General features: G+C 47.1%; 1 protein-coding gene across 35 annotated transcripts in view; it reads left to right on the forward strand.

The window, feature by feature from the left end:
- Positions 1 to 24512, forward strand: part of Zcchc2 (zinc finger CCHC-type containing 2) — a 74109-nt gene that overhangs the window by 44116 nt on the left and 5481 nt on the right. For 16 of the 35 annotated variants that reach the window (XR_015635185.1, XR_015635173.1, XR_015635176.1 and 13 more), the window contains 1 exon segment: positions 719 to 2688. The exons of 6 other annotated variants lie outside the window; for them this stretch is intronic. Coding sequence is in view for 9 of the 29 variants with exons in the window: in NM_001122677.4 (NP_001116149.2) it covers positions 719 to 786 (68 nt within the window). In the remaining 20 variants the exon portion in view is untranslated. 35 annotated transcript variants of the gene reach the window in all.

Below are 24512 nucleotides of genomic sequence, written 5' to 3' on the forward strand. Positions count from 1 at the left end.
TAGGTTGTCACTAAGAAGTGAACGGCAGAGGTACCTGTCCAGACTCAGGGAACAGCACAGAGTGTACATTCTGTAATGTTAGTCCCCTGCTTGCAGGGCTGTAGTTTAAGAGAGTCCTTTTCCATATGGGAAGCAGGATGGTTAAATACTGACAGCTACAATGCGAGCTCGTTACTCGGCATGTGAGCTAGTTACCAGCCGGCATTCATGGTTTGGAGTCAGGTTAGAGTCTGCACAGCTGTCTCACATCTGAGCCCCTGCTGCCCGTTGATTCTGTACACGAGGCAAAAATCTAAGACGCCATTGAATCCTTACAGCCACGAAGCTTTGTGAACACGAGTTTGTGAGTTAGGAAAGGAGTGAATTTGAAGAGTACTAAGAGCAGAAGAAAAAGATGCACTTTACTAGGTGTGGGGAAGGGACCAGGTTCTGTTCTTTTGCGTTTGCCCTTTGTCGTTGTGCCAGATCTTAGCTGAGAACTGTCCTGAAACGGGCGTGTTAATCAGGCGTCCTCAGAGGAAAGTGCAGTTGATCAGCTGTAGGTTGTGCATAAGCTCAAGCTGCCCATTCTTTTGTGAGAGTAATTGACTTGCTGTTTTGGACTGGAGCTAGTGCTGAGGAAAGCCTTTGAAAGCATGCTCATTTGCAGTCTGTGTAGTGGTTTGTGATGCGTGCAGTCATAAGCGGTGACTTAGCCGTTCTGTCTTTCCTGTTTTAGGCACTTACAGACTGAGATACGCACCTCCCCTCCCCCCTTCTAATGATACGTTGGATTCTGCAGACTGACCGAGTAAAGCTTGCCTGCTTAATGCACTCACGTGTGGGGAGTCATGGGTGTGGAGGGGAGGAAAGGAAAGGTATTTTGTCTCTTTGTCTGTACATTTCCTCAATTTCTATGCAGTTGGGAGTTTTCATTTCTCTTTTGCCTGTGTCCACATAAGAAAGAGCGCAACGCGCTGAGCCTCTGGTCTCCTGTGCCGACAGCCGGCTGGTCTCCTGTGCCGACAGCCGGCTGGTCTCCTGTGCCGACAGCCGGCTTTCATGTTTGACACTCGTAACTTCAATTTCAGACAAACTCAAACGGAAACCGTCGATGTGTGCTTTCTTTACACTGAACACTTGCTGTGTGCAGTGTTTACTGAATCTTTAAACTGTGTATCTGACCTTATTTGTTTCCACAACACTGGTAACAGTCGTATGGTTTTCTTCCTCTGGCTTTCCTCACTTTGACCCTGAGCCCATGTCTCTTCCAGCCACCCTTCTCCCTAGCCTGCAGCGAGGGTGCTCAGCGCGTCCTTGTCACACTTCTGTAACCTGCTCTGAGTCTGAACCAAGGGCAACACGTGTCACCGTAAATTTTAGACATCAGAGTCCCAAGAAGTATGTACATATGTCACAAAAGCACCACGTAAATACACATATGCAGCACCTGTCCAAATAACCTGAGAACAAATGGGAGAGAGGAAGCCAGACTCGGGAAGGCACACACGGGACAGACAGGCTTTCCTTGAGTGAAAACAGTGTTTCCTTCCATCACACTTCTGAGAGCACCCCGGCGGTGTGAACACCCCGGTGGTGTGAATGCTGCGCTCTGTGGGCCTGTGTCTGTGATGAGGCCACCTCGGCCTGCCCAGACACTGCTGACTGAAGACACCCTGTCGGACAGCAGCTGTTGCACTGTCACACTGGGGTATAGTGTGTGTGCTTTGTTGCATCTGACAGAAGCTATGGCTTTCTACAAAAGTCAGGTACCTGCTCCCAAACAAAGTCACTTTTAAAACCGTTTACCACTATGCTTGATACAATGTGAAAGACTGGGTGGAGTGTGTTGAGATGGTGTTAATCATGTCACTGTCATGTCACTAAGTCTAATGCTGCTGGCTTTTTTCAGTTTGTTTTCTTTGTTTTGTTTTTAAGCCAATCTGTGTACTAAGTTGCTTCCAGGTAATTTTTGTTTTGATTTCCTGACGTGCACTGAGGATATCTGGGAGGTTGGCTGTGTCCTACCATCCATTGCAAGCTTGTGGGGTAGCAGGAAGGTAGCAGGCTTTCCGTGCCCCGGTACAGAGTAGACGTGAGTGACTTCGTTGTGGGGAATAGAGTCGGTGTGCAGCAGAGGCACTGAAATGTTGGGTCTGGGTTCTGAAACCTGACATTGTGAGACAAAGAAAAAACTTGAAGCAAAAAGAAGCTAGTTCCACACGTCAAAAGTAGTGTTTATATTTATAGCGCCAATGTATGTTCTGAAACTTTCAGGGGTAGGAGACCGGGAGAGATGGGGGGAGTGTGACGGGGTAGACGAGAGCTTTAATTTAGAAAGAAAAGTTCAAGTAAAGGAAATTATTTTGATTAAATATATTTTATTTGATCTGGGTATTTTTGGACCGCATTATTAAATCGTTGAGCTGCAGTTGAGTTGTTGAGGGGAGAGTATTGACCAGACCAGCCTTGTACAGGTGCATTGTGACTCACATTGTGCCCGGTGTCCTGTGTGGGGCTTATTTTATGATTTCAATACTGTACTGTACACAGGAGGTGTGTTACCTTCTCCTTATTTGTATGTTTACCATAGACTTTGATATCTGAGATGTTATGTACTGGAAAGGCCACTTATATTTCTAGAACAGATTGGATTTTATGCAATCTTTTCCTTGAATTAACAGCAATAAAAAAAGAAAAACAACCTAAGAATTGTGCCTTATTGCAAATTTTATAAAAGTGGGTTTTCACGGATCCTTTTCCTCGTAAAGAATCGGTGTGTTTCCCTGTTATCGTGGGCAGCGTCTCCCACTGTGATTTACCACCTTGATGTTCTAAAGTCTCTTCCTTAGTGCAGGTCATCATGCAGCCTCCAAAGGAAGGGAAAACAGTGATGCCAAGGCCACTGTGAACAGGGCACAGTCCCTGTGCCTACAACCTAGACTTGTTTCATTTCCCCCTTACAGCAGCACAAAGGACCCAGTTTATCCATTGTGTTGATTTCCATGAACATAATTACCATGGTCCAGTACCATGTTCATATGGTTTATTCCTCCTCCTGTCACCCAGTCCCAAGTCAGTCTTAAAGCTGTCAGTCATTTCTAAAGCATTGGAGGCCACTGAGCTCTCTGCTGCCCGAGTCTTTCCCCGGTGCCTCTACCCCTGGCTTCCACATAGGCAGGACATGGCAAAGGGCCGACCTGAGGCTGTTAGACTATTCCTGACCACTCTCTGAGTGTGTGGTGGTTCATCGGACACCATGTTAGTTACTTGTCTACTTCTGTGACTGCGCCATGATCATGACATGCACCAACTGATAGAAGAACAGTTTACTTGGACTTAACGCTTTCCGGAGGGTTAGTGTCCACAATGGGAGCATGGAGGCTGGAGCAGGGTCTGAGGCCTCGTGTCATGAACCACAAGCACAAAGCGGAAATGGCAGGAGGCTTTGAACCTGGGAGGGCAGGGGAGGGGCACCAGTTTCCCTTCAGCCTGTCCACATGCACATCACAGAAGGGGAACTGGACCCTTATGCTGCCCCGGGCTCTCATGGCAGCCCACCCTTCTCAGCTCCCGTCGGCTCAGTTGGTGTCCTCTGGGGCTGTGTCCGCTCGTTTGGTTTGTGATCCTGACGCTGTGTTCCTGACACTCATTTTCACACCCTGAAGTAGTCAAATAAGGATGAGTATTGATAAATGGGTCCATTGATCAGTCAGTGGACATCTGGGCGGCTTGCCTCTCCTCCTTTTTAACTTAGAGTCAGGGATGCCCGAAACATATTTTGCTGTTGTGGTTTGTGTGTAGGAACTTGTGAGGACATGTGTCGCCCTTGTGAGATGCAGATGGTTCAGCTTTCTAGGACCTAACATACCTCTTTCCAAATGAGACACACATTGCCGTGGTCCACTGGGGACCCTGAAATGCTATCCTAACACTCTCCCAGGATGCAGTTGAGGAAGAGCAGGAGGTGACTCCACAGGGGTTTGTAGGCCTGTGGGAGAAGCGAGACTGGTCTCACAAGAAGGTTCATGAGCACTGCATGAAAGCCTCCGGCAGGAAACTGAACAGATGTGGCAGGACATCTGGTCAGGAAGGAAGATGGAGGCTAATGGTAAAGGGTGTGTTGTAAGAGGATGGGTATGCAATGGGGTGAGAATGGGGGAGATTGGAAAGTTGGAAGTTACCAGATTTCAAACAGGAACAATGTGTTTCTTTGCTGTCTGAGAAAAGAAAAGCCACTGGGCACCTCTGAATAGGAAGAAAAACAATTGCTCATTGGGAAGCAGTGCCACCTGGTGGGGCATGCGAGCGGTGCGAGCGAGCTATTTCCTACTGACCTAATTTAGAGCATGCTGAATGGGATAGACTGTTTGGTTTTGTTACCCTGTGCCCAAGGCCTAAATGAATGCAGGCATCTGGCCATAAGGTGACTCGAGAAGGCACCTCTTCCAGGCATGTGCTTGTGTCAAGGTGTTGCTGTCAGTGCTGCCCGCCTTGACAGTGTTGAGACAGTGCAAACCCTGGGAGGACTGGGATCTTCCTGATGTCCAAGGACAGCAAATGCCACAAACACATCAGTGATGAGACCAAGCTCCTGCTTGAGATCAGTGCTGACATCCATGCCCTGCCTCCTGCCCCCACTGTGGCACTGAACCAAAACAAGATGGCATCTGTCTCTAGAAAGCTTCCTGTAAGAGGGCTGGGCCAGGCAGTGGGCAGACCTGCCTGCCGCCTACACTGCTCATCAAGCCAAGCGTCCATCCAGTCTCCTGTGCTGAGGAATCGGAAGACACGGGATGGGGAAACGTTCACAAATAAGAAGCCTTAGGCCAGTTGTGGTGGCGCATGCTAGTAGGATTTGCTGAAGGAGGCAGAGGCAGGAGGATCATGAGTTTGAGGCCAGCCTGGGCTACGCATTTTTATGGACAGGAAACTGGGAAAGGGGATAACATTTGAAATGTAAATAAAAAATCCAATAAAAAATCACTTTTAACATATATGATGGAATGCTACCATGAGTCTAGAAGCATCTGATTTTTTTTCCAATATATAAACATGACAGAGTTTAACTTCTGAGTTGAGCATAGCAAAATATTAATGAAAGAGAATAACTATACTGTAATAAAAGTAGAAGGAGGAGGAGGAGGAGGAGGAGGAGGAGGAAGAGGAAGAGGAAGAGGAAGAGGAAGAAGAAGAAGAAGAAGAAGAAGAAGAAGAAGAAGAAGAAGAAGAAGAAGAAGAAGACGATGACGACGACGACGACGACGACGGAGGACAACGCAGTCTTAGATCTTTGACAGCCAAGCTTCGAGCATTTGTCTTAAATTGCCACAAAGGCAAGGCTCACCGTAGTGCTAGTTTGAAGTGTACACAGATCTCCTCTAACAGAACTGCTTAACTTTACAGAGGCTGTGATTATTCTGTGTATCCTAAGCTTTCCATGAATATCCCAAGACTTGGGAAGTTGTAAAAGTATTGTCAGTGGTGATGACACCTTTGCAATCCCAGCACTTAAGGGCAGTGGCTGGAGGAATGGGTTCAAGACCGGTGTGGTTTGCATAGTGGGCCCCAGTCTACTAGCAAGACCCTGCTTTGAAGAAGCAAAATATAAGTGGAGTATTGGACACAAGCAGGAAGAACAAACAATCCAGTAATCTGAATTGGGGATGCAGCAGCTCCCCCCAAGGCCTGCTAAATGGCCAGAGTGCCACCAGGTAGCCTACTGTCATAACTACAGTTACTTAGTGTTCAGTGTTTGAAGGTACAAAATACTTTTTACTAATTTATTCACTTTACATACCAATTCAACCCCCTCTCCTCTTAGTGCTCCCGTTCAAAGAGCTCCCCCTCCCCTTCTCCTCTGAGAAGGGGGAGCCCCTGTCCCCCCTCCCCCCACCTATCACCCTCCCCTACACATCAAGTCACTGTACTGCAGACCTAAGTCCATCCTCTCCCACTGAGGATAGACAAGTAGCCCAGTTAGGGGAATGGGATCCACAGGCAGGCAACAGATTCAGGGACAGCCCCTCGTTCCAGTTGTTAGGGAACCTGCATGAAAACCAAGCTGTACGTGTACTGTGTGTGTGTGTGTGTGTGTGTGTGTGTGTGTGTGTGTGTGTGTGTGTGTGTGTGTACACAGGGTGGTGCTAGGTCTAGCCCATGCTTGCTCACTGGTTGGTTAGTGGTTCAGCCTCTGGGAGCCCCCAAGGGCGCAGGCTAGTTGACTCTGTTGGTCTTCCTGTGGAGTTCCTGTCCTTACCCCAGTTCTTCCAGAAGACTTCCCGAGCTCCGTCTAATGTTTAGCTGTGGACTCTGCATCTGTTTCCACAGGCTACTGCTGGGCGGAGACTCTCAAAGGGCAGTTAAGCTAGGCTCCTGTCTGCAAGCATAACAGAGTAGCATTAGTAGTGTCAGGGATTGGTTCTTGCCCGTGGGATGGATCTCAAGTTGGGCCAGTCGTTGGTTGGCCACTCCCTCTGTCTCTGCTCCTTCTTTGTCCCTACACATCTTCTAGGCAGGACACATTTATTGAAATATTAATAACATGCCATCAGACAGGTCCTCACTGCATAGCCCAGTCTGTCTGTAAACTCAGTCCTCCTGCATCATTTCACTGATTGAATGGGCTTGAAGTACCTTGGCTTGCAGAACTGCGGCTTTCTGACACTGGTGCTTGTTACTGCAAACCACAGGTAACCCCATGCCCTTAGCACAAGACTCAAGCTGTCAGCACTAACCTTGTAGCTATGAACTCTCTTCCCAAGTGAAAACCATACTTCCTGGCAGAGCAAAACCTAGAAACTGTGATGGGTAAGGAAAGATGGTCCTGTGCAGTTTGTGCAGTCTGTCCTGCCATCTACTGGCTGTCTGTCCTAATGGCAGGCTTGCCTCAGTTCTTCCCTCCTCAGAGCCCCCTGTCTGCATCTGTCCGTTCTCACAGCCATGAGCATCATTCCAAGGCAGTGCAGTCACTGTGCCAAAAGTAACTGCAGGAGTGAAAACTACGACTTCGATAGCTTCACACCTCACAGCTGGAGACATGGCTCACTTCCCACCCGGCTCTCTGGCCAGCTCGGCAGCATTCCCTGGAGATGAGTGTAGAGTGGGAGTCCATTCCCAGCATTGGAGGAAGGGAGGAGAAGCCAAATGTGGCGGGGCACAGGAGTGTGAGGCCGAGACCATGTCTGACAAAACAGAAGGCCCAGGAAGGACAGGCTGCACCAGAGAGCGCTGCCGAAGACTGCCTGACCCCAGAGAAGATCTGTCGGTGATTAGTCCACAACACGGACACGAGTGAGTGGAACCGCATGCCTGCCGCCTCCCTGCCTTGCTGTCACCCGACTGCTCCGTTTCTGTAAAAAAGAAGCTCAGTTCCTACCTGGAAGTGTGTGGCTGACAGCCTGACCTATACTGAGCCGTCAGGAATTCTGAGTACACATGGAGAGCCTGTGTATGTGAAAATCAAGTGTTTAAAGTACCTTGCCAGACTGACTCATTACAACTAATCTACAAAGTGAGTGCTGCCATTCCGGTCAGCCGTTCTGCTGGTTGGCCTCACGGGGTCACGTGTGACACGGGTGAGCACCCAGAGCACAGCCATGACTATGGCTGCCACAGGCTAACTATATCTGTATTCCTGACAATAAATAGCATCTAACTCCACCTAGCAGGAGCCAAGGAAGGCCCAATGGAGAATGCCGGAGTCTTTCTCAGAAGGGGAAATAAGGACAGGACCCGATGCTGGCCCAAGGCAGGCTATCACTCCAACCCTGCTGTGGAGTGGCAGGAGGCCCGATAGCTTGGAAAGAAATGGGTTCCTTTGTTCTGCTGAGTTTGCAGCACTTGGGTAGCATCCGTTAGGGCTCTTTCTCACAGCGTAATGCTTGGGTCTTCTGCAATACGACCTTCACAACTCCCCCTCCCTCCCGCACACACATCAGGAGACATTCCTACTGGAAGGAAACTTCCAGAAGGCAGGGTCATCAAAGAATACTGAAAATAAGACTTCAGACACTGGAGAGTGAGAAGCTGTGTCCTGAAGACACATACATATATACATTCATACATACATTCATAATTCATACATAATATATATACATACATTCATACATACATGGTTCAGGAGTGAAATAGCATGACTGTGTACAGTGGGGTTACAGTGTTCCTTGATGTCACCAGAACAAAGGCAGAACACCAAAAGGCACTAGGCAGAGCTGGAGGAAGCCTGCAGGTCACTCTGCACACGCGCGGGGGGGGTGGGGGGTAGGTATGGTGGTGTTGGTGCAGGGGGAGAAAAATGACCCAATGACCTCTTCTGTTCCTGGTGAGGTGGGGGAGGTGGCTCTAGAGTAGAGGTACCAGGAACTGCTGTGCTGAGTACACGCCCCACCCACCCTTACTGCTGGGTCCATTGGTATGACCAACCACGCAGCACACTTTCACAGCGTTGTTTTTGGTTTCCTCTTTAGCGATGTGGGGAACTGGGTCTAAGGTTAAGGTAGAGAACTGTGGATTCAGTGCAGTTTATGTTGAAGTCTGGACTTCCAGCTTCCCAACCCACTACTCCCTCAACAAATGCCTTCTTTCTTTACCTCCCAGAATGCCTTTCTAAAGGGGCCTGTTCATGCTCCCATTGCTGCTGAGTCCATCTCCCCCTGTGGCCACCAAGGGCTTGTTCCAGGATCCCGCTGCTGCCCCCACCTCTGCAGGCGTTGCCCTCCCAAGATCTACTTCCTGTCCGAGCTCCCCGTCCACAACCTCAGGAGACCCAGAACTTGCCCACTAGTTAGTGATAAGCCTCTGTCCCTCACATCAGTCAAACAAGCCCTGGGCCAGAGCGTGGCCCTGGCCCTTCAGGGTTATCTATGTATAGACACACCGTGTGTGCGTGCCAGGCAGCTCAGTAAACTCAATCTGGATTGCCAGGTACAGGAAGCCGAGTAGATGCAACTGGCTTCCTGCTGCCAGGAGGGTGAGGAACGGCAAGCAAGCCTCTAAACATGGAACTGACAGTCTCATTTTGGGGAACATGTGAAGCCGCAGGATAAGCTCTCCTTAAAACTGATAAAGCAATATTGATACGTTCCTTAAAATCTATATGATTAGTGTTCAGTCATGAAAGTTCTGTGGAATTGGCAGGTGTATAGTGGGTACTGCTATCACGGAATCATGGGATACTCTGATAATTTCTAAAAATTGTCTGTACGTCACCAACTACATAGTCTCGCCTTTCTAGAACATTGTATGCATACATGTTCCTTCACTTCCCGTAAGGTTCCATCGCGATGAACACACCAAACGCCTACCAAACGCCACGGCTTAGCACCGGGGTCTACGCTTTGGAGATTCAATGGTTTATTGATGAATGGGGGTGGGGAGGGGAGGAGGCATGCAGGCAGTGGGGGGGCTCTGGCCGGGAGTCTGGGAGTGCTGCTATTGCCCAGCATGACAAGAGACTGCCATACTGCACTTAGCCTGGTCAGTTAGAACTCAGCGTGGCTCCTACTGCACCCGGAGCACTTGTACTGTGAAGAAAGTCAGAGTGGCCATCACAGGCCAGGGTCTTCACTGATGCTTTATATGATATGTTTAGTCCTAAAAGCCACTGAATGGTCTTCCAAAGTGTCAGTACCATTCTGTGTGCACACTGACAACGTCTGAGAGTCCCTGCTGCTGTGCATCCTGGGTGTCAGTGTGGACATAACCACTCTAGCAGGCGGTGATAGCATTCCCTCCTTGTCTTAATTTCTGCTTCCCCAGTGGTACACGCACGAAGTTACACATCCTTTCATATGCTAACTTTCTACCTTTGGTGAGATAAACTTACCTTTCTGGTGATTTTTTAATTGGGTTTTAATTTGCTTGTTTTTCTCTCTCTTTTTCTCATTTTGATTACATTTTTGGGGAGGTGGTGTACACACGCCAGAGGATACTTTGTGGGAGCTGCTTTCCCCTTCCGTGTGTACTAGTGACGAAAGCGAGTTCGGAGCTTTCCCCCTTCACAAGCTTGCAAGATACTTTCTTACCAGTGAGTCTTTGGATCACTTTGGGTACCAGTCTCAGGAAGATACATATTTTGCAGATACTGTTCCCCAGCCTGTGGCCTGGACTTTATGCTTTTTTTGTTTGTTTGTTTGTTTAATTGTAATGAAACAGAAATGTAGAAACAACACAGAACAGAAAAGCAACCAAGGATATCTCTCTCTCTCTCTCTCTCTCTCTCTCTCTCTCTCTCTCTCTCAATTTTAATTCTTTTTTTTTTCTTTTCTATTTTTCGGAGCTGGGGACCGAACCCAGGGCCTTGCACTTGCTAGGCAAGCGCTCTACCACTGAGCTAAATCCCCAACCCCCTCTATTTTAATTCTTATTGAAGGAAATACGAGTCACCTCCCCCAGGGCAGCTTGACTTGGTGAAAGACAGGGAGGTTCTGGAGCTCCCTCCCCATAGGGACAGCCGGGAACTGTCAGGGCTGGAGCCAATGCTTACCTTTAGGGACTCCAAGGGTTCAGGAATGGAGAATCTATGAGAACCTCCCCTTCAAGTTTCCTTCCACCTTAGTGTTGATGTACTTGACTGGACTCACAGATTGGTTTGCTCTTAAAAAAACCAAATGTGCAAGCCATAGAACACTGGCTTCACATGTGCTGTGCACACAGAGATGCCCTTTCTGGAAGGCACAGTCAGATCTTGACGAACCTTGGTAGGACAGTCTGAGACTGTTCACGTGTGGGTAGAAAACCATTCCACTGGGAAGGAGGTCCGGCTGGTGGAGGGCTCTTCTGGTGACTTTCCAGGGATTTTCTTCTACTCCACCCAGCTCTTGGCAAATGGCTTCATGTCGCAGACCTTTAGAATAGTCATGTTTTCTGCAGAGCTCAGGCATGATACAAGCATGTGTGTGGCTGTGTTGGAAAACGTGCAGGAAGGTTTCTTTGACCTGCTGGAAATAAACCATCGTGCCATGCTTGTTCTAAATTGCAGCTGCCTCCAAAATCATTCTGTCCACCTACTACAAAGTAGAGCTTTGAGTTGACTCCAGCGAAGAACGGTGGTTATTCTTGATTGAAGATGTTTGGAGATGGGTGTGGCGGCTCACACTGCTAATCCCAGCACTGGTGAGGCAGAGGCAAGTGAGTCTTTGTAAGTCTGATGCAGCTTGGTCTATATAGTGAGCCCCTGTCTTGAAATAAATAGGTAATAGTTAGATGATTGATGATAGATAGATAGATAGATAGATAGATAGATAGATAGATAGATAGATAGATAAATAGCCACACATCCAAGAATATTTGATGGTCTTGATGAAGGAAAGAGAGTATGTGTGAATGTGATCAAACACATTGTACAAAATTCTCAAATAACCTATAAACTAATAGAACTAAGTCACTTTTATCAATGAGATATGACATAAACCAATACATTTCTATTATCTCCTGGACAGGTAAAAATCTCAGGGCAGCCTGAATGTCTGCTTCTCATGACCCCAGGCTACCCAGATGCTTGATAATTAACAATCATTTCAATCAAAACCACACATTTAGCCAAGTGTGCTGGGCACACACTTGGGAGGAGAGTGAGTTGAATAACAAATCCTACCACATAGCGAGGCCTTCTCAAACAAAACAAAGAACTGAAGCGAATGCCTGCAAAGCTGACTTGCGAACCTGAGTTTAGATGTGAACTCTGTGACCTTTGGGCAAATCTTTGAATGTCCTCACTCTTTTCTGTAAAGGGGAAATGGTCATAAGAAAGACAAGCATCGCCACACTGTGCACTGTGACAAAAATTCAACTCACAGTGGCTTCGAGATCACAAAGGAGGGGCAAGACCTTGCAATCTCACAGAGGAAAACCTTTGTGACTTAGGCCTGACATCTTTCATAGCACATTGGAAGCACATTCACAGAATAGTAAAGAGATAAATTAGGCTTGATCACAAAACTCCTTAGGTTGTTACCATGGGAGAAAACTTGACACATCATACATTCATAAAGAACTTGTGTGTAGAATATATAAAGTGCCCCCAAAACATAGTGATTAAAAAGATAGACAATTCCTAAGCATATTGGTACACACCTATAACCCAGCACTCAGGAGGCAGAGGCAGGAGCTCGATGTTTGAAACCAACCTTGGCAAATGCTGTCCAAAAAGAAAAAGAAAAGACGGAAAGGGGGTAAAGTGGAAGGCAGAGTGGGAAGAAATGGAGAAAGCGAAGGAAGGATAAACCAAGGTAGAGATGAGCAAAAGATCTGAACAGATCAAGGAAGGCCATTCAAACGATATGCAAGTCAGTGCAAGGATGGCAGCACTGGTCACTGGGGGACAGGCATATTAAAGCCTTCCTAAGGTGCTCCAGGATGGACTTGGCTGCACAAGGTATTGGCCAGGCTGTAGGTCAATTAGAACCTAGGTATTTCACATGGGAGTGCGGGACACTACAACCGCATTGGGAGATCCGGCAATTTCTTAAGTTAAACCTATGTGCACCCTCAATTGAGCTATTCTACACTTAGTGAGTTTATGCATGGGGCAGCGTAAAAACTGTCTGCTCAGGGAATGTCTACCACAGCTTCATCTGTGCTGACAGAAAGCAGAAACAATTTGAATTTCCATTTGGAGGTGAAAGTGATATTCTGAATAATGGGTTACTGCTTGATGATAGAAAGGAATGAACTGTAAAAGCCACAATAACACGAGTCTTCAAAGGAACGTTTCTGTCAGAAACAGGCTTGCAAGTATGGCGGAACACGGTACGATAGCGAGTTTAAGAAAAAATTGCCGCACCCGATGAGGTTCCTAGTGCGCCGATGGTCTCAGTGCGCACGGGGAGGCTGAGTGAGCTGGGTTCCAATGGCATCAAAGGCAACAGCAGCCGCACAACAGGGCAAACACACCAGCCAGCAAGAAGGCAAGCAACTGTGTCTCTTGACGCCCATGCCGCCATCAGAGGCGCTGCCCACTGTGGGGGAGTGTCTTCCCACTCAGTTGATCCCGCTGGGAGTGTGCTCACAGACCTACCCACAGGCTGCTCTCAGTTCATTCCGATCCAGTCTAGTTGACAACCCACGCTAACCTTCACAGCGCTCAGGATCATACCAAAGTAGGCGTGGACCACCCGTGAGTGTACTGAACAGCAGGCCCAGGGACTCTGAGCAACACTGTCCTGAAGCAGAGGTGACCGGCAGTGCCAACCTCGCTACTGTTTGCGCATGAATGGACCGGCAGGCGGCGGGCTGACGGGTCCTCACTCTCCGCGGCTGCAGACGAGTTTGCTCCTCACTCTGATGCAGGCTCCTGTGTCTTTCCAGGTCTTCAGTTCAACTCGACTCAGAGGCCTGAATCAACCCCGCGAGTGTGAAGCCCCTACCACCTGGCTGTGGTCTGCAGGAGCAGTGCGAGCAGTGCGGTGGTGGCTCGGTGGTGGCTGGCTCTCCTGCCATCCTATCTGCTTTCTGCTCTGCCTCCAACAAGGCCTCTGTCAATTGCTGCAGCCTCTTTAACCCTTCTTTAGCCACTGTGCAACCAACATGTGTAACACAGATATAAATAGAATTGCTGTGTGGTGTGCTCTATGTGACCTGAGGGTTTGTATTAGTAATTAAAGTTGGATAAAGGAGCCTATATTTGCTGAATACCAAGGGAAATCTGGACTACTTACAAACTGCGGCTGACACTGTGGAAAGACACGACCATGTCTGCTTCTGACAGCCCACTCATCACTTCGCTCCTGGGTCTGCCTCCTTCATCCGGTTGCCCATTACCTCATCTGGAAGGTCTTGGGCCCCAGTATATCAGGCAGGTCCTTGGAGCCAGGAAACTCCTTTCCCTTGATGCCTTCACTTTCTGCAGCTGCCACGAGCCTGAATGCATCTGCGCAGGCTTGGTCTTGTTTCTTCAAAAACTGGGAGATTTGGACCAGGGAAAAGTCTGCAAAAGAAGAGATGCCAGGTTCCTGGTAAGCACTCAGTAAACTTCCCTTCCATGACACCTCATGAATGAATGAGGTGAGGCACCTTCAAACCCTGCCTCGTGTGTGTGTGTGTGTGTGTGTGTGTGTGTGTGTGTGTGTGTGTGTGTGTGAGTGTGTGTGTGTATGTGTGCGAGTGTGTGCATGTGTGTGTGTCTATGTAGAATGTACGTGTGTGAGAATGAGCATATTTGTGGCACAATACACAAGGAGGCCAGATAACAACTTTCCCAGTATCTTCCCATCAACAGTGGGCACCAGGGACTGAGCATAGTTTGCCAGACGTTTGCAGCAAGCACTTTTACTCACTCAGCTAGCTTGTCGATGCTCCTTTAAAAAAACAAAAACAAAAACAAAAAGCCCCAGTGTCTTCTGTGTGTGAGCATTTCTCCGGTGTGCAGTCTGTGCACCATATGCACGCTACGCCTGTGGATGCCAGAATGTGATGGATACTTGTCAGCTGCCGTAAGGGACTGGGAATCGAATCCTTGTCTTCTGGAAGAGAAGACGGTGCTCTAAACTGCTGAACCCCTCTCTCACTGAGCTTGGAGCTCACCACTGTGTCAGGACTAGGTGGCCGCAGAGCTTCAGAGAGCCTGTGCACTGGGATTTCAGGTGTGTGGGCTACGCCCTGTTCTTAGAGGAGTGCTGAGAATCAAACCCAGGACCTTGTGCTGTCCTGATCTTACCAACTGAGTAAACCCTACTTTTGCTCTTTCTTTTACCAAGAGAAACGATGCGTGGGAAGGAGAGATGGCTTAAGTGTCCATACTGCATGGCCTGGTGTGGCAGCGCATGCCTTTAGTCTCAGCGGTCGGAAGCACAGCTGGATCTCACTCGGGGAGCTCCAGGCCAGTCAGGGCTACACCGTGAGGGCCTGTCTGGAAAAGCGTGTGTGCGTTGCTCTTCTAGAGAAGTGAAGTTCAGCTCCCATCCCCCACATCAGGAGGTTCACAACTTCCTGTAGCTCAGCTCCAGAGGATCCAAAGCCTCTCTCTGGCCTCTGCAGACACAGGCGCTCATGTACAGAGACTCCACAGGCACATACACAGTTAAAAATAATTAAATAAATATATAGAAAAGGGGCTTATTCCTGTTGGACTTTGAAGATCACACCCTTAGGAGGTGAATTATGGGGATCTGTAGCGAGATAGCTTTTCCTTCTTGAGGCAAGAAAAGGACCTTCAAAGCCCTTGGTTCCCTGTAATGGAGGATAGGGAAGGCAGGAAATGCTTTCTCAAAGGAAAGCAGATGGCTTAATTTTTATTTTTAAATGTAGCATATAGACACGGCATACTCACAAGCAGTGTTTTTAATATAGTTACATATTAAAATGCTAAATTTTTCTCTCCCGGGGATAACCTATCTCCTGCCCTCTGTGTGGGTCTCCTGATGTCCCAAACTGTCCCCCAAGAGGCCTTGGTGCTTTTGTCCTTGTACAAGGGGGCACGGAGCTCCCCTTTCCTGTGCTTTCTTTCTGATGAGGTATTTGGCTTTTATTAAGGTATAACATTCCTACAGTAAAGTGCACACTAACCTCCCACTGCTAGAATTGCAGGGTGTGTCCCTGTGCCTGCTGTGCTGTGATGGGGAGCCCAGGGCTTCATGCATGCTAGACAGGCAATGCACTGAGGTCTTCCCCCAAGCCCTGAAGAGGCTTTATAAGGAAAATCCACTTTACCATGTGAAAGAAGTGTTGTAGCCTGTAAAGCTCTTGACTTTATGCCTCCTCTACACTTTGTCATGTGTTAATGCTGCTCCTGGTACATTTTAAATCAAAACATTAACTGTGGCAAAATAAATGCAACCACCGGTCGGCCTTATTCATTGGGAGTGTAGGTCAGTAGCGAAGCACACTGACACCGTGATACTCCAGGGTTTCTTTGACCTTGCAAGTCTGGAACTTTCTCTGCCCTTCACCCAACCTCTTCCTCCTGACCCCAGCCGCTGGCCACCAATCTCTGCTACTTTTTATTGGTTTGTTTTCTCGAAACAGGGTCTCACTAAACAGTTTCGGCTGTCCTAACTATGTAGACCAGGCTGCCCTCAAACCTCACAGAGATCCACCTGTCTCAGCCGCCTGAGTTCAGGGACTCAGGGTGTGCACCACTATGCTTGGGCTATTTTTAAAATTGTTTTATTTATTATTACTGTGGCACACGCCCCATGTACCTCAGCTCACTTGTGGGGGCCAAAGAACAACTCCAGGAGTCTGTTCTCTCCTTCCAGCAGACACAGCTTCCAGGAGTTAGATTGGGTTGTCGGGCTTGCGCAGTAAGCCCCTTTACCTGCTACGCCATCTTGCCAGACCTACCGTTTCTTTGCTGTGTCTGAACTTCACTACTTCGGAGACTGTGGGCTAGTAGAATCATACAGAAATTTGCTGTTTTGAAACTAGCTTATTCCGTTTAGCAGGCTAACTGGATATCCTCAGGGCACATTTATGTCGTAGCATATGTCACAGTTTCTCTTCTGAGACTGCGTTGTACCCCATCGCATGACTGCCTCACGGTTGGCGCGTGTCAGTCCCTCCGTCAGGCTATGCCAACTCATTCTGCCTTTTGACTCGCAGTAAACTTGTTGTGAATGTTGAGCTGCAAATGTGTTTCCTTCCATGTCGGGAGCTTCTTGGAGGAGGTGCGATTGCTGCCCCTACAGCAACTGCCCCTCTGTCTTTTGAAGAATTGCCATACTCTTGTCTACAGGTACCGCACCAGCAGGTCCCAGAGCTTTCTTTCACATTTCTTCACATTTTGGCCAGTTTTTGTTCTTTATTATTGCTTGGTTTTGGATAGTAGTCGTCTTCATGAATATGCACTGTGCTTTGGTTTGCATGCCCCTGGTGGTCAGTGCTGTCGAGCAGCTTCTCATAGACTCATGGCTACTGTATATCTCTGGAGAAATGTCGACTCAAGTCACTACCCATCTTTAAATTAGCCTCTTTGGTTGGTGTTCGTTATTTAGTTCTGAGTACGTGTTACACTTAAAATCAGAAAATGATTTTATTTCACAAAGAAAGGAGACAAACACGGGGAAAGCCAACCATGGAGGGGGTCCTGACTGAAAGCTTTAAAAAGCTTTTGGCTCTAAATATAAAAAGTTCAGTCATTGGGATGTTTGAGCAATTGTTGAGTCCTCTGTGTGATCATTCAGGGACCATCTTGTAACACTGGCACCCTCCTCGGTGTCGTGTCCTCTTGGGTATCCATGAGAGAGGGTAAAGGGGGCGTTGCACGAGCGTAATTTTATGAACCCAACAACAGGTACTACTGAAGAGACGGGAGCTTCCTCTTCTTGTGTCCTGAAGAAAATGCACTGTTTCAACCACAATCCCTTAGGTCACTAAACCATTTCATTCTTCCCATACGGAAGGACAATCCTCTTTTACCCTAGAGAGTCACTCAAAGTCCCACTCAGGCACTGCGTCTGGGATTCCTTCATTATGTAGTTTTCTTCCTGGGGACCATGACTTGACTCTATTGTCTCAGCAACCAGTCCACCATAGGAATATGCTACCTATCTTCTAGCCGTACACCCAACATCTCCGGGCAGAGGCCAGCACCTTCCCATCTGACAGGCCCTGGGATAGACTGTGCTCTGAGTAGTATGACAGAAATTGCTAGTGTTAGATACAGAGCTCTGGCAACCCCAACAAGCTGGGTTTGGCCTCCTGTCCCTAGTTCACCCTTTGAAGAGTCATGGGATACCGGAAGTAGAGAAAGGAGATGTATCCAGTGTAGCCACATTAGGAAAAGATGGGCGTAAGGCCAGTGACCATCCAGGTGGGTCTTCAAAGCACTGACATGAGATTTCTTTTATTTTTTTATCTTCACTGAAAATAGATGCCATCATGCAGTGCACTCTGACCACAGTTCGCTCCATTTCTACTCCTCGCATCTTCCATTACCACCTCCCCCCTCCCCCAGACACACTTCTCCTCCATTTCCTCTTCAGAAGAAAGTGGGCCTCCAAGAGGCCACAGCCAAGCAGGACAAAACAGGATACAATAAGACAAGGCAAATGCCCTCATATCCAGGCTGGACAAGGCAACCCAGCACATGGAAGAGTCCCCAGAACAGGAAAAGACTCAGAGAAACAGCTGCTCCCACTGTTACAAGTTCCATAGAGTCACCAAGCTAACAGCCGGCATCTACGCAGAGGACCTGGTGCAGACCCATGCATGTCCCTTCGTGCTTGCCACTCGGGATCAGTGAGCCTGTGTGAGCTCATGTAAGCCCAGCTTAATTGACTCAGTGGGCCGTGTTCTGGTGTTTTCCATTTCATCCATTTCATCTCCCTCTTCCTGAGGGTTCCCCGATCCCCAAGGTAAGAGACCTGATGGTGACCCTCCAATTTAGACTCTCTCCACATAAGGTCTGGCCATGGTTCTCTGCCTCCATTCCCATCTGCTTCTGGAGAGAAGCCCCTCTGGTGATGACTGACTGGACAGGGCACCAACCTCTGAGGACAGTCGACTATTATTAAGAATCTTTTGTTTGGTTTGGATTTTTGTCTGTTGTGTTTGGTTCTGTCCTAGGTCTCCTGGCTATCCAGGCAGTGTAGGGCATGGGCTCCCTCTTGTGGATTGGACATTGGTTAGCCACGCCCACAAGTTCTAGTTCACCCTGGTCCAGCACATCTTGCAGGCAGGACAGATTGTAGGTCAAGGTTTGTGCCTGGGTTGGTGTTCAAGTTTCTCTTTCTGTAGTACCTCCTCAGCCAAAAAGACAAGAAACTAGGGGTAAAGGCTCCATGCAGAGACCAGCTTGGTCCCTCTACATGCAATGAGCTGTAGATGTTGTCCTTGGTAATGGGCACCTGCTGTCAGCTTTCAGAGACTGACTTTCTGTCCTAGCATCGACCTAGGTTGTTTAGGGGTCTTCCTGGGACCCCCTTGGCCAACGATTCAAAAGAATGTAACCCAGTCCCACCACTGGAAGCCTTGCCTGGCTACAAAAGATGGCCAGATCAGAATTACTCCATGTCCTGAATTACTAGGAGTCCTCACTAGGGTCACCTTCATAGATTGCAGGAATATTCCACTACACTAGACTCCCCTACAATGCTCCCCAATTCCAGCTGTGTCTCCTCACATTCTTTTCCTCCAGCCCTTCCCCTGCCTAATCCTTCCCTCTCCTGTGCCCCCACCCTCCCACCCACCTACAGAAATGTTCTATCTCCCCTTTTAGGGTAGCTCCAGGCTTCTCCCCTAGAGCCTTCCCTTTACCTAACCACTCTGGGTCTATGCTTGACTATCATTTATTAGCAGTTAATATCTACTTACAGGCGAGTCCATGCCATGTTTGTCTTTCTGGGTCTGGGTCATCTCACTCAGGATGATTTTTTTTTCTCGTTGCATCTATTTGCCTGCAAATTTCATGGTGTCAATTTTTATAGCCAAGGAACAATCCATTGTGTAATGTACCTGTCCCTTTTTCAGTTGAGGGACATCTAGGCTGTTCCAGTTTCTGGCTATTATGAATAAAGCTGCTATGAACATAGTTAAGCAAGTGTCCTTGTTAAGGTAGATTATCCTTTGGGTATATGTCCAGGAGTGGTATATCTGGGTCTTGTCATAGGTCAAGTCCCAATTTACTGAGGAACTGCCGTATTGATCTCCGTAGTGGCTGTAAGTTTGCTCTCCCACTGTCAATGAAGGAGTGCTCCCCTTGCGCCATATTCTTGCTAGCATGAGCTGTCACTTGTGTTAATGATGTGTCAGACACTCAGACAGTTGTAAGATGGGATCTCAAAGTCCTTTTGGTTTGCATTTCCCTGACGGCTAAGGATGCTGAACATCACTTGAAGTGTTTTCTCAGCCATTTGTGATTCCTCTATTGAGAATTCTGTTTGAACCCCGTTTTCAGTTGGGTTATTTGGTTTTTCAGTATCTAATTTCTTGATTTCTTTGTATGGTTTGGATATTAGACCTCTGTCAGATGTGGAGTTAGCTTCTGCCTTGTCTTTTTGACAGTGTTCTTTGCCTTGCAGAAGCTTTTGAGTTTCATGAGGTCCCATTTACTAATTGTTGATCTTAGGGCCTGAGCTACTGGTGTTCTATTCAGGAACTTATGCCAACATGCGGAATGCCGTTCCCTACTTTCTCTTCTGTCAGATTCAGTGGATCTGGTTTTATTCAGTGTATCTGGTTGAGGTCTTTGATCTACTTACACTTGAGTTTTGTGTAGGGTGATAAATACGGATCTATTTATATTCTTTTACATTCAGACATCGAGTTAGACCAGCACCATTTGTTGAAAATGCTTTCTTTTCCATTGTCTGTTTCTGGCTTCTTTATCAGAAGTCGGATGTCCATAGGTATGTGGATTCATGTCTGGGTCTTTGATTTGATTCCATCGATTAATGAGCTTTTATCTCTATAGCTCTGAGACACAGCTTGAAATCAGGGATGGTGACACCTCCAGTGGTTCTCTTATCATTCAGGATTATTTTGATTACCCTGGGTTTTTGTTTTTACAGATTAAGTTGAGAATTGTCCTTCAAGGTCTATAAAGAATTGTGCTGGAATTTTGGTGGGGATCACACTGAATCTGTAGACTGCTTTTGGTAGGATGGCCGTTTTCACTGTTAATCCTATGGATCCTAAGCATGGAAGGTCTTTCCATATTCAATTTTTTTCTTCAAACTCTTGAAGTTTTTAACCATACAAATCTTTCACTTGCTTGGTTAGAGTCACTCCAAGATATTTTTATATTATTTGAGGCTCCTTTAAAGGGTGCTGTTTCCCTGATTTCTTTCTCAGAACATTTGTCACCCTTATACAGGAGGGCTGCTGGCTTTTTTTTTCTTTTTAGTTAATCTTGTGTCCAGCCACTTTGCTGAAAATGTTCATCAGCTGAAGGAGATCCCTAGTGGAATTTTGGGGGTTGCTTATGTATATTATCATATCATGATAGTATAAAATACTGATTTTCTTTTTACTGCTTCCTTTCCAGTTTGTATTTACTTGATCCCTTCAGTTGTCTTCCTCTAGTTAAAACTGCAAGAATTATACTGAGTAGATGGGGAGAAAGCAGACACCTTGTCTTGTTCCTGATTTTAGTAGAAATGTATTGAGTTTCCCTCCATTTAATTTGATGTTGGCTACAGGTTTACTGAAAGTTATTTTTATATTATTTTTATATATGTGCCTTGTGCTCCTAATCTCTTCAATACTTCTATCATGAAGGGATGTTAAATTTTGTCAAATGCTTTTTCAGCATCTAATAAGATGGTCATGTTTTTTTTCCTTTCCAGTTTATTTCTATGATGGATTATGTTTACTAGTTTTGTATACTGAACCATCCCTACGTCTCTGGACTGAAGCCTACTTGATCATGGTAGATGTCATTTCTGATGTGCTCTTGGATTTGGTTTTGTGAGTATTTTATTGAGTAGTTTTACATCTATGTTCAGAAGGAAAATTGGTCTAAAACTCTTTTTCTTTGTTCAGGCTCTATGTGGTTTAGGTGTCAGGGTGACTGTGACCTCATAGAATGAGTTTGGCAGTGTTCCTTTGTAAGGGTCCATTGTTTGCCAAAGAATGACCACCCCAGACTCAAATATGCACAGGCAGGGAGTGTTCTACTGTACAGACGTCCAGCATGCTAGGGTTCCTCACTCCAAAATGGAGAGATGTTCCGTCCAGTTGTTCTGTCCTGCAGGACAGTCAATGAGGGTATAGAGGGTACCTGGAAGAAAATGGGGGATAAGAGATGTGAAGAAGGACGCCAAGACAAGGGTCTAATCAAGGCGACAATTTTATTTTTTTCCAAGGCTGAATTTACACCATAGCAGGGGTAACAGAGAGAGGGGGAATGTGGGAAGTATCTACCAAGGCCAAGGACACTGCTCTTGTGATCAGCTGATGTCAACAGGATGTTGGTTTCTCAGAAATGTCACAGGTCTGTCATAACATTAGTCAGCAGGATGTTGGTTCCTCAGAAAGGTTACAGGTCATATCATTGGGCATCCTGAGGTCAGATGTATTTCTCAGCAAGGTCACAACTTTGTCATATCATTAATCATCCTGACCACCAGGTTTGTATTAGTCTTCTGCAGCTGGCTGGGGATTTTCCATGAACCCAGTCATACTTAACTTTAACTATAATATTAATATCAATAATGAAGGGTTTTTTTTTTTGGTTCTTTTTTTTTTGGAGCTGGGGATCGAACCCAGGGCCTTGCGCTTCCTAGGTAAGCGCTCTACCACTGAGCTAAATCCCCAGCCCCAATAATGAAGGGTTTTAAGGGCATAGCTCCCAACAGAGAGACAACCAAGTGAGCCCTCAGGCCTAGTTTAAAGCATACTGGAATTCCAGGGTAGATGAGCTTTATCTTACTCTAGACATATCCAGAGCCATTATCAAGATGTGAAGGCTGGAGCCTGGGGGAGGTTTCTTTTAGTAATTGACTTGCCTGGGCTTGCTTGGACACAGGCCTAGTCTCCTTAACTGCCAATTTGAAGCCTGTCAAGAAGTCAGCCTGTCATATCCCTCTTACGCTCCCCTTTCAGTAATGGGCCATCTCAAATCCTTGAGATGTTTCTAAGGTTTCTATGGGCTGGTACTGTTGTTTGGGAATCATTAACTAAACAGTAGAAATTTGTTCTTTAACAAATGAAATTAAAGCATTGATTATACAAGGACCACAAATCAAGGCCAAGATCAGTAGGATGAGAATCAGAGACAAGGGTGGTCAGGCAGGGAGACCAGTTGAAGAGAAACTCATACCACCCCTGAGACTGTTCTCTTTCTAGTCTTCTGTCTTTTCTTAGTCTCTTTCTAAGGCCACGGATTCTTTGACCACCCCTAAGCAGTCACCATAGAAACAACATTCCTCATCTAAGGCTGCACAGAGTCCTCCCTGCTAGAGGAACAGCAAGTCTGGGCCTCTTCTGTTCTGTAGGACTACTTCTGCCAGGTAGGATAGAGAATTCTACAGGGCCATGATAGACTTTTTCATCTCCTGTGTTTCTGCATCTATAGTCATCCATAGGGCCTTGTGATTTTTATCCTGGAGTATTAGGGCTGAGGCCCCTGCACAAACAGCCCCATGCCATGGAGAGAGCCTAGGACCACAGTGAAAATGGCTAACCATTTTATTTGGAGGTTCTAGCTGGTTGATAACATCTTCCCCAGAGTACTAAGTCATTCTAGATATAAAACTAGAACACAAAAATTCTTCAGTTGTCTTACAACCAGGCCATAAATGCATAGGGTAAGCCTCAAGGTACAAGCCTACCAAGCGTCCTCTGGGGACAGCATGTATCCTGCAACGATGGGAGTTACAGTGAGGTTGCAGAGGTGGGAATAGACTGGAGGAAACTTTATTTCCAATTTCCAGTAATGTCCCATTACTGACTGTAGGGTCAGCTTTGTGAATAGTCTCCAGGGATAACTAGTCCTTCATAGTAGTGGGGATGAGCATTTAAACATAGCCAAGAGTCCTGTGTTAAGTCTGGGTGGGAAGAGTTAAGGGCCAGGAAAGTGGCTTCTAATAATTGCAGGGGTCCTGATGCAGGTGATGAAGTGGGTAGTGCAGGAGGTAGAACTAAGGTTTTAGGTAGCAGTTGGTTAGATGAAGTGAGACCTCACTAGGGTGAAAGGGTGGTGGGTCCTGGTGAAGGAGTGATGGTGGGCAGAGGCAGACATTGAAGGGGTGCTTGGTCCAGCCTTGCTAATACCTTTTGTTGGGATTTGGTGTGCTCACCATTGCGACCCAGGTTCGATTCCCAGCCAGGGAACCAGATGTAGCAGGAGGTATTGATCCCTAATTGGCTCTTGATTGTGTCAGTAAATGATATGGAAGCCAATCTCTGGGTGAAAGGAAAAAGGTGAGGAGGAAGAGAGGGAGATGAGAGGCGTTGGAGTGGAGGAAGCGGCATGGCCTCTGGCTGCAGAGGCCAAGGAAGGTGGGACAGGATATTCTTGCCCAGCCATTGAGATATCCATCTATTTTTAAAATATTAAGGCTGTCTAGTATTTTCCATCCATGGTGACTAAGGTGGGCAGGAGAAAGAGCACAGCCGGGGAAGACATCGATGCCTTGGCGGAGCTAGCTGAGGGGTGGTTGACCAGTGGAGAGCATTCGCAGTTACAGGCGTTCTTGAGAAAAGCTTCAGTTAGCAATTGGCAGAGCTGAGTGAGGCGGGTGGTTGCTGATCACAGAGCCTAGACGGGAGTGCGGAAAGAGCTCCTTTAGTGTCTGATTCATCCTCTCAGCTTGCCCTGAACTCTGGGGTCTGTGTGCACAATGTAAATTGGTCCCCAGAACCTGTGCTAGAGAAATGAATGTTAGCCCATTGTCAGACCCAAGCAGAGTAGGCATACCTGTGTCTGATATCTTCCAGGAGTTTGCCACTACATAGTTTCCTTTGTAGGGTAGACTTCTAACCATCCTGAAAAAGTATCTACAAAAAACTAGAAAACACTTATAGCCGTATGTTCCTGATTTTATTTCGGCATAATCTATCTCCCAATTAGCCCCTGGCTATTGACCTCTGATTCTAGTTCCTGGAGAGGCTCTTGGATTGGGGCCTGAGGTGTTCATGGCCTGGAAGGTCAG

This window comes from Rattus norvegicus, chromosome 13 (assembly GCF_021556685.1).
Source record: "Rattus norvegicus strain SHRSP/BbbUtx chromosome 13, alternate assembly SHRSP_T2T, whole genome shotgun sequence".
Taxonomy (NCBI): Eukaryota; Metazoa; Chordata; class Mammalia; order Rodentia; family Muridae; genus Rattus; species Rattus norvegicus.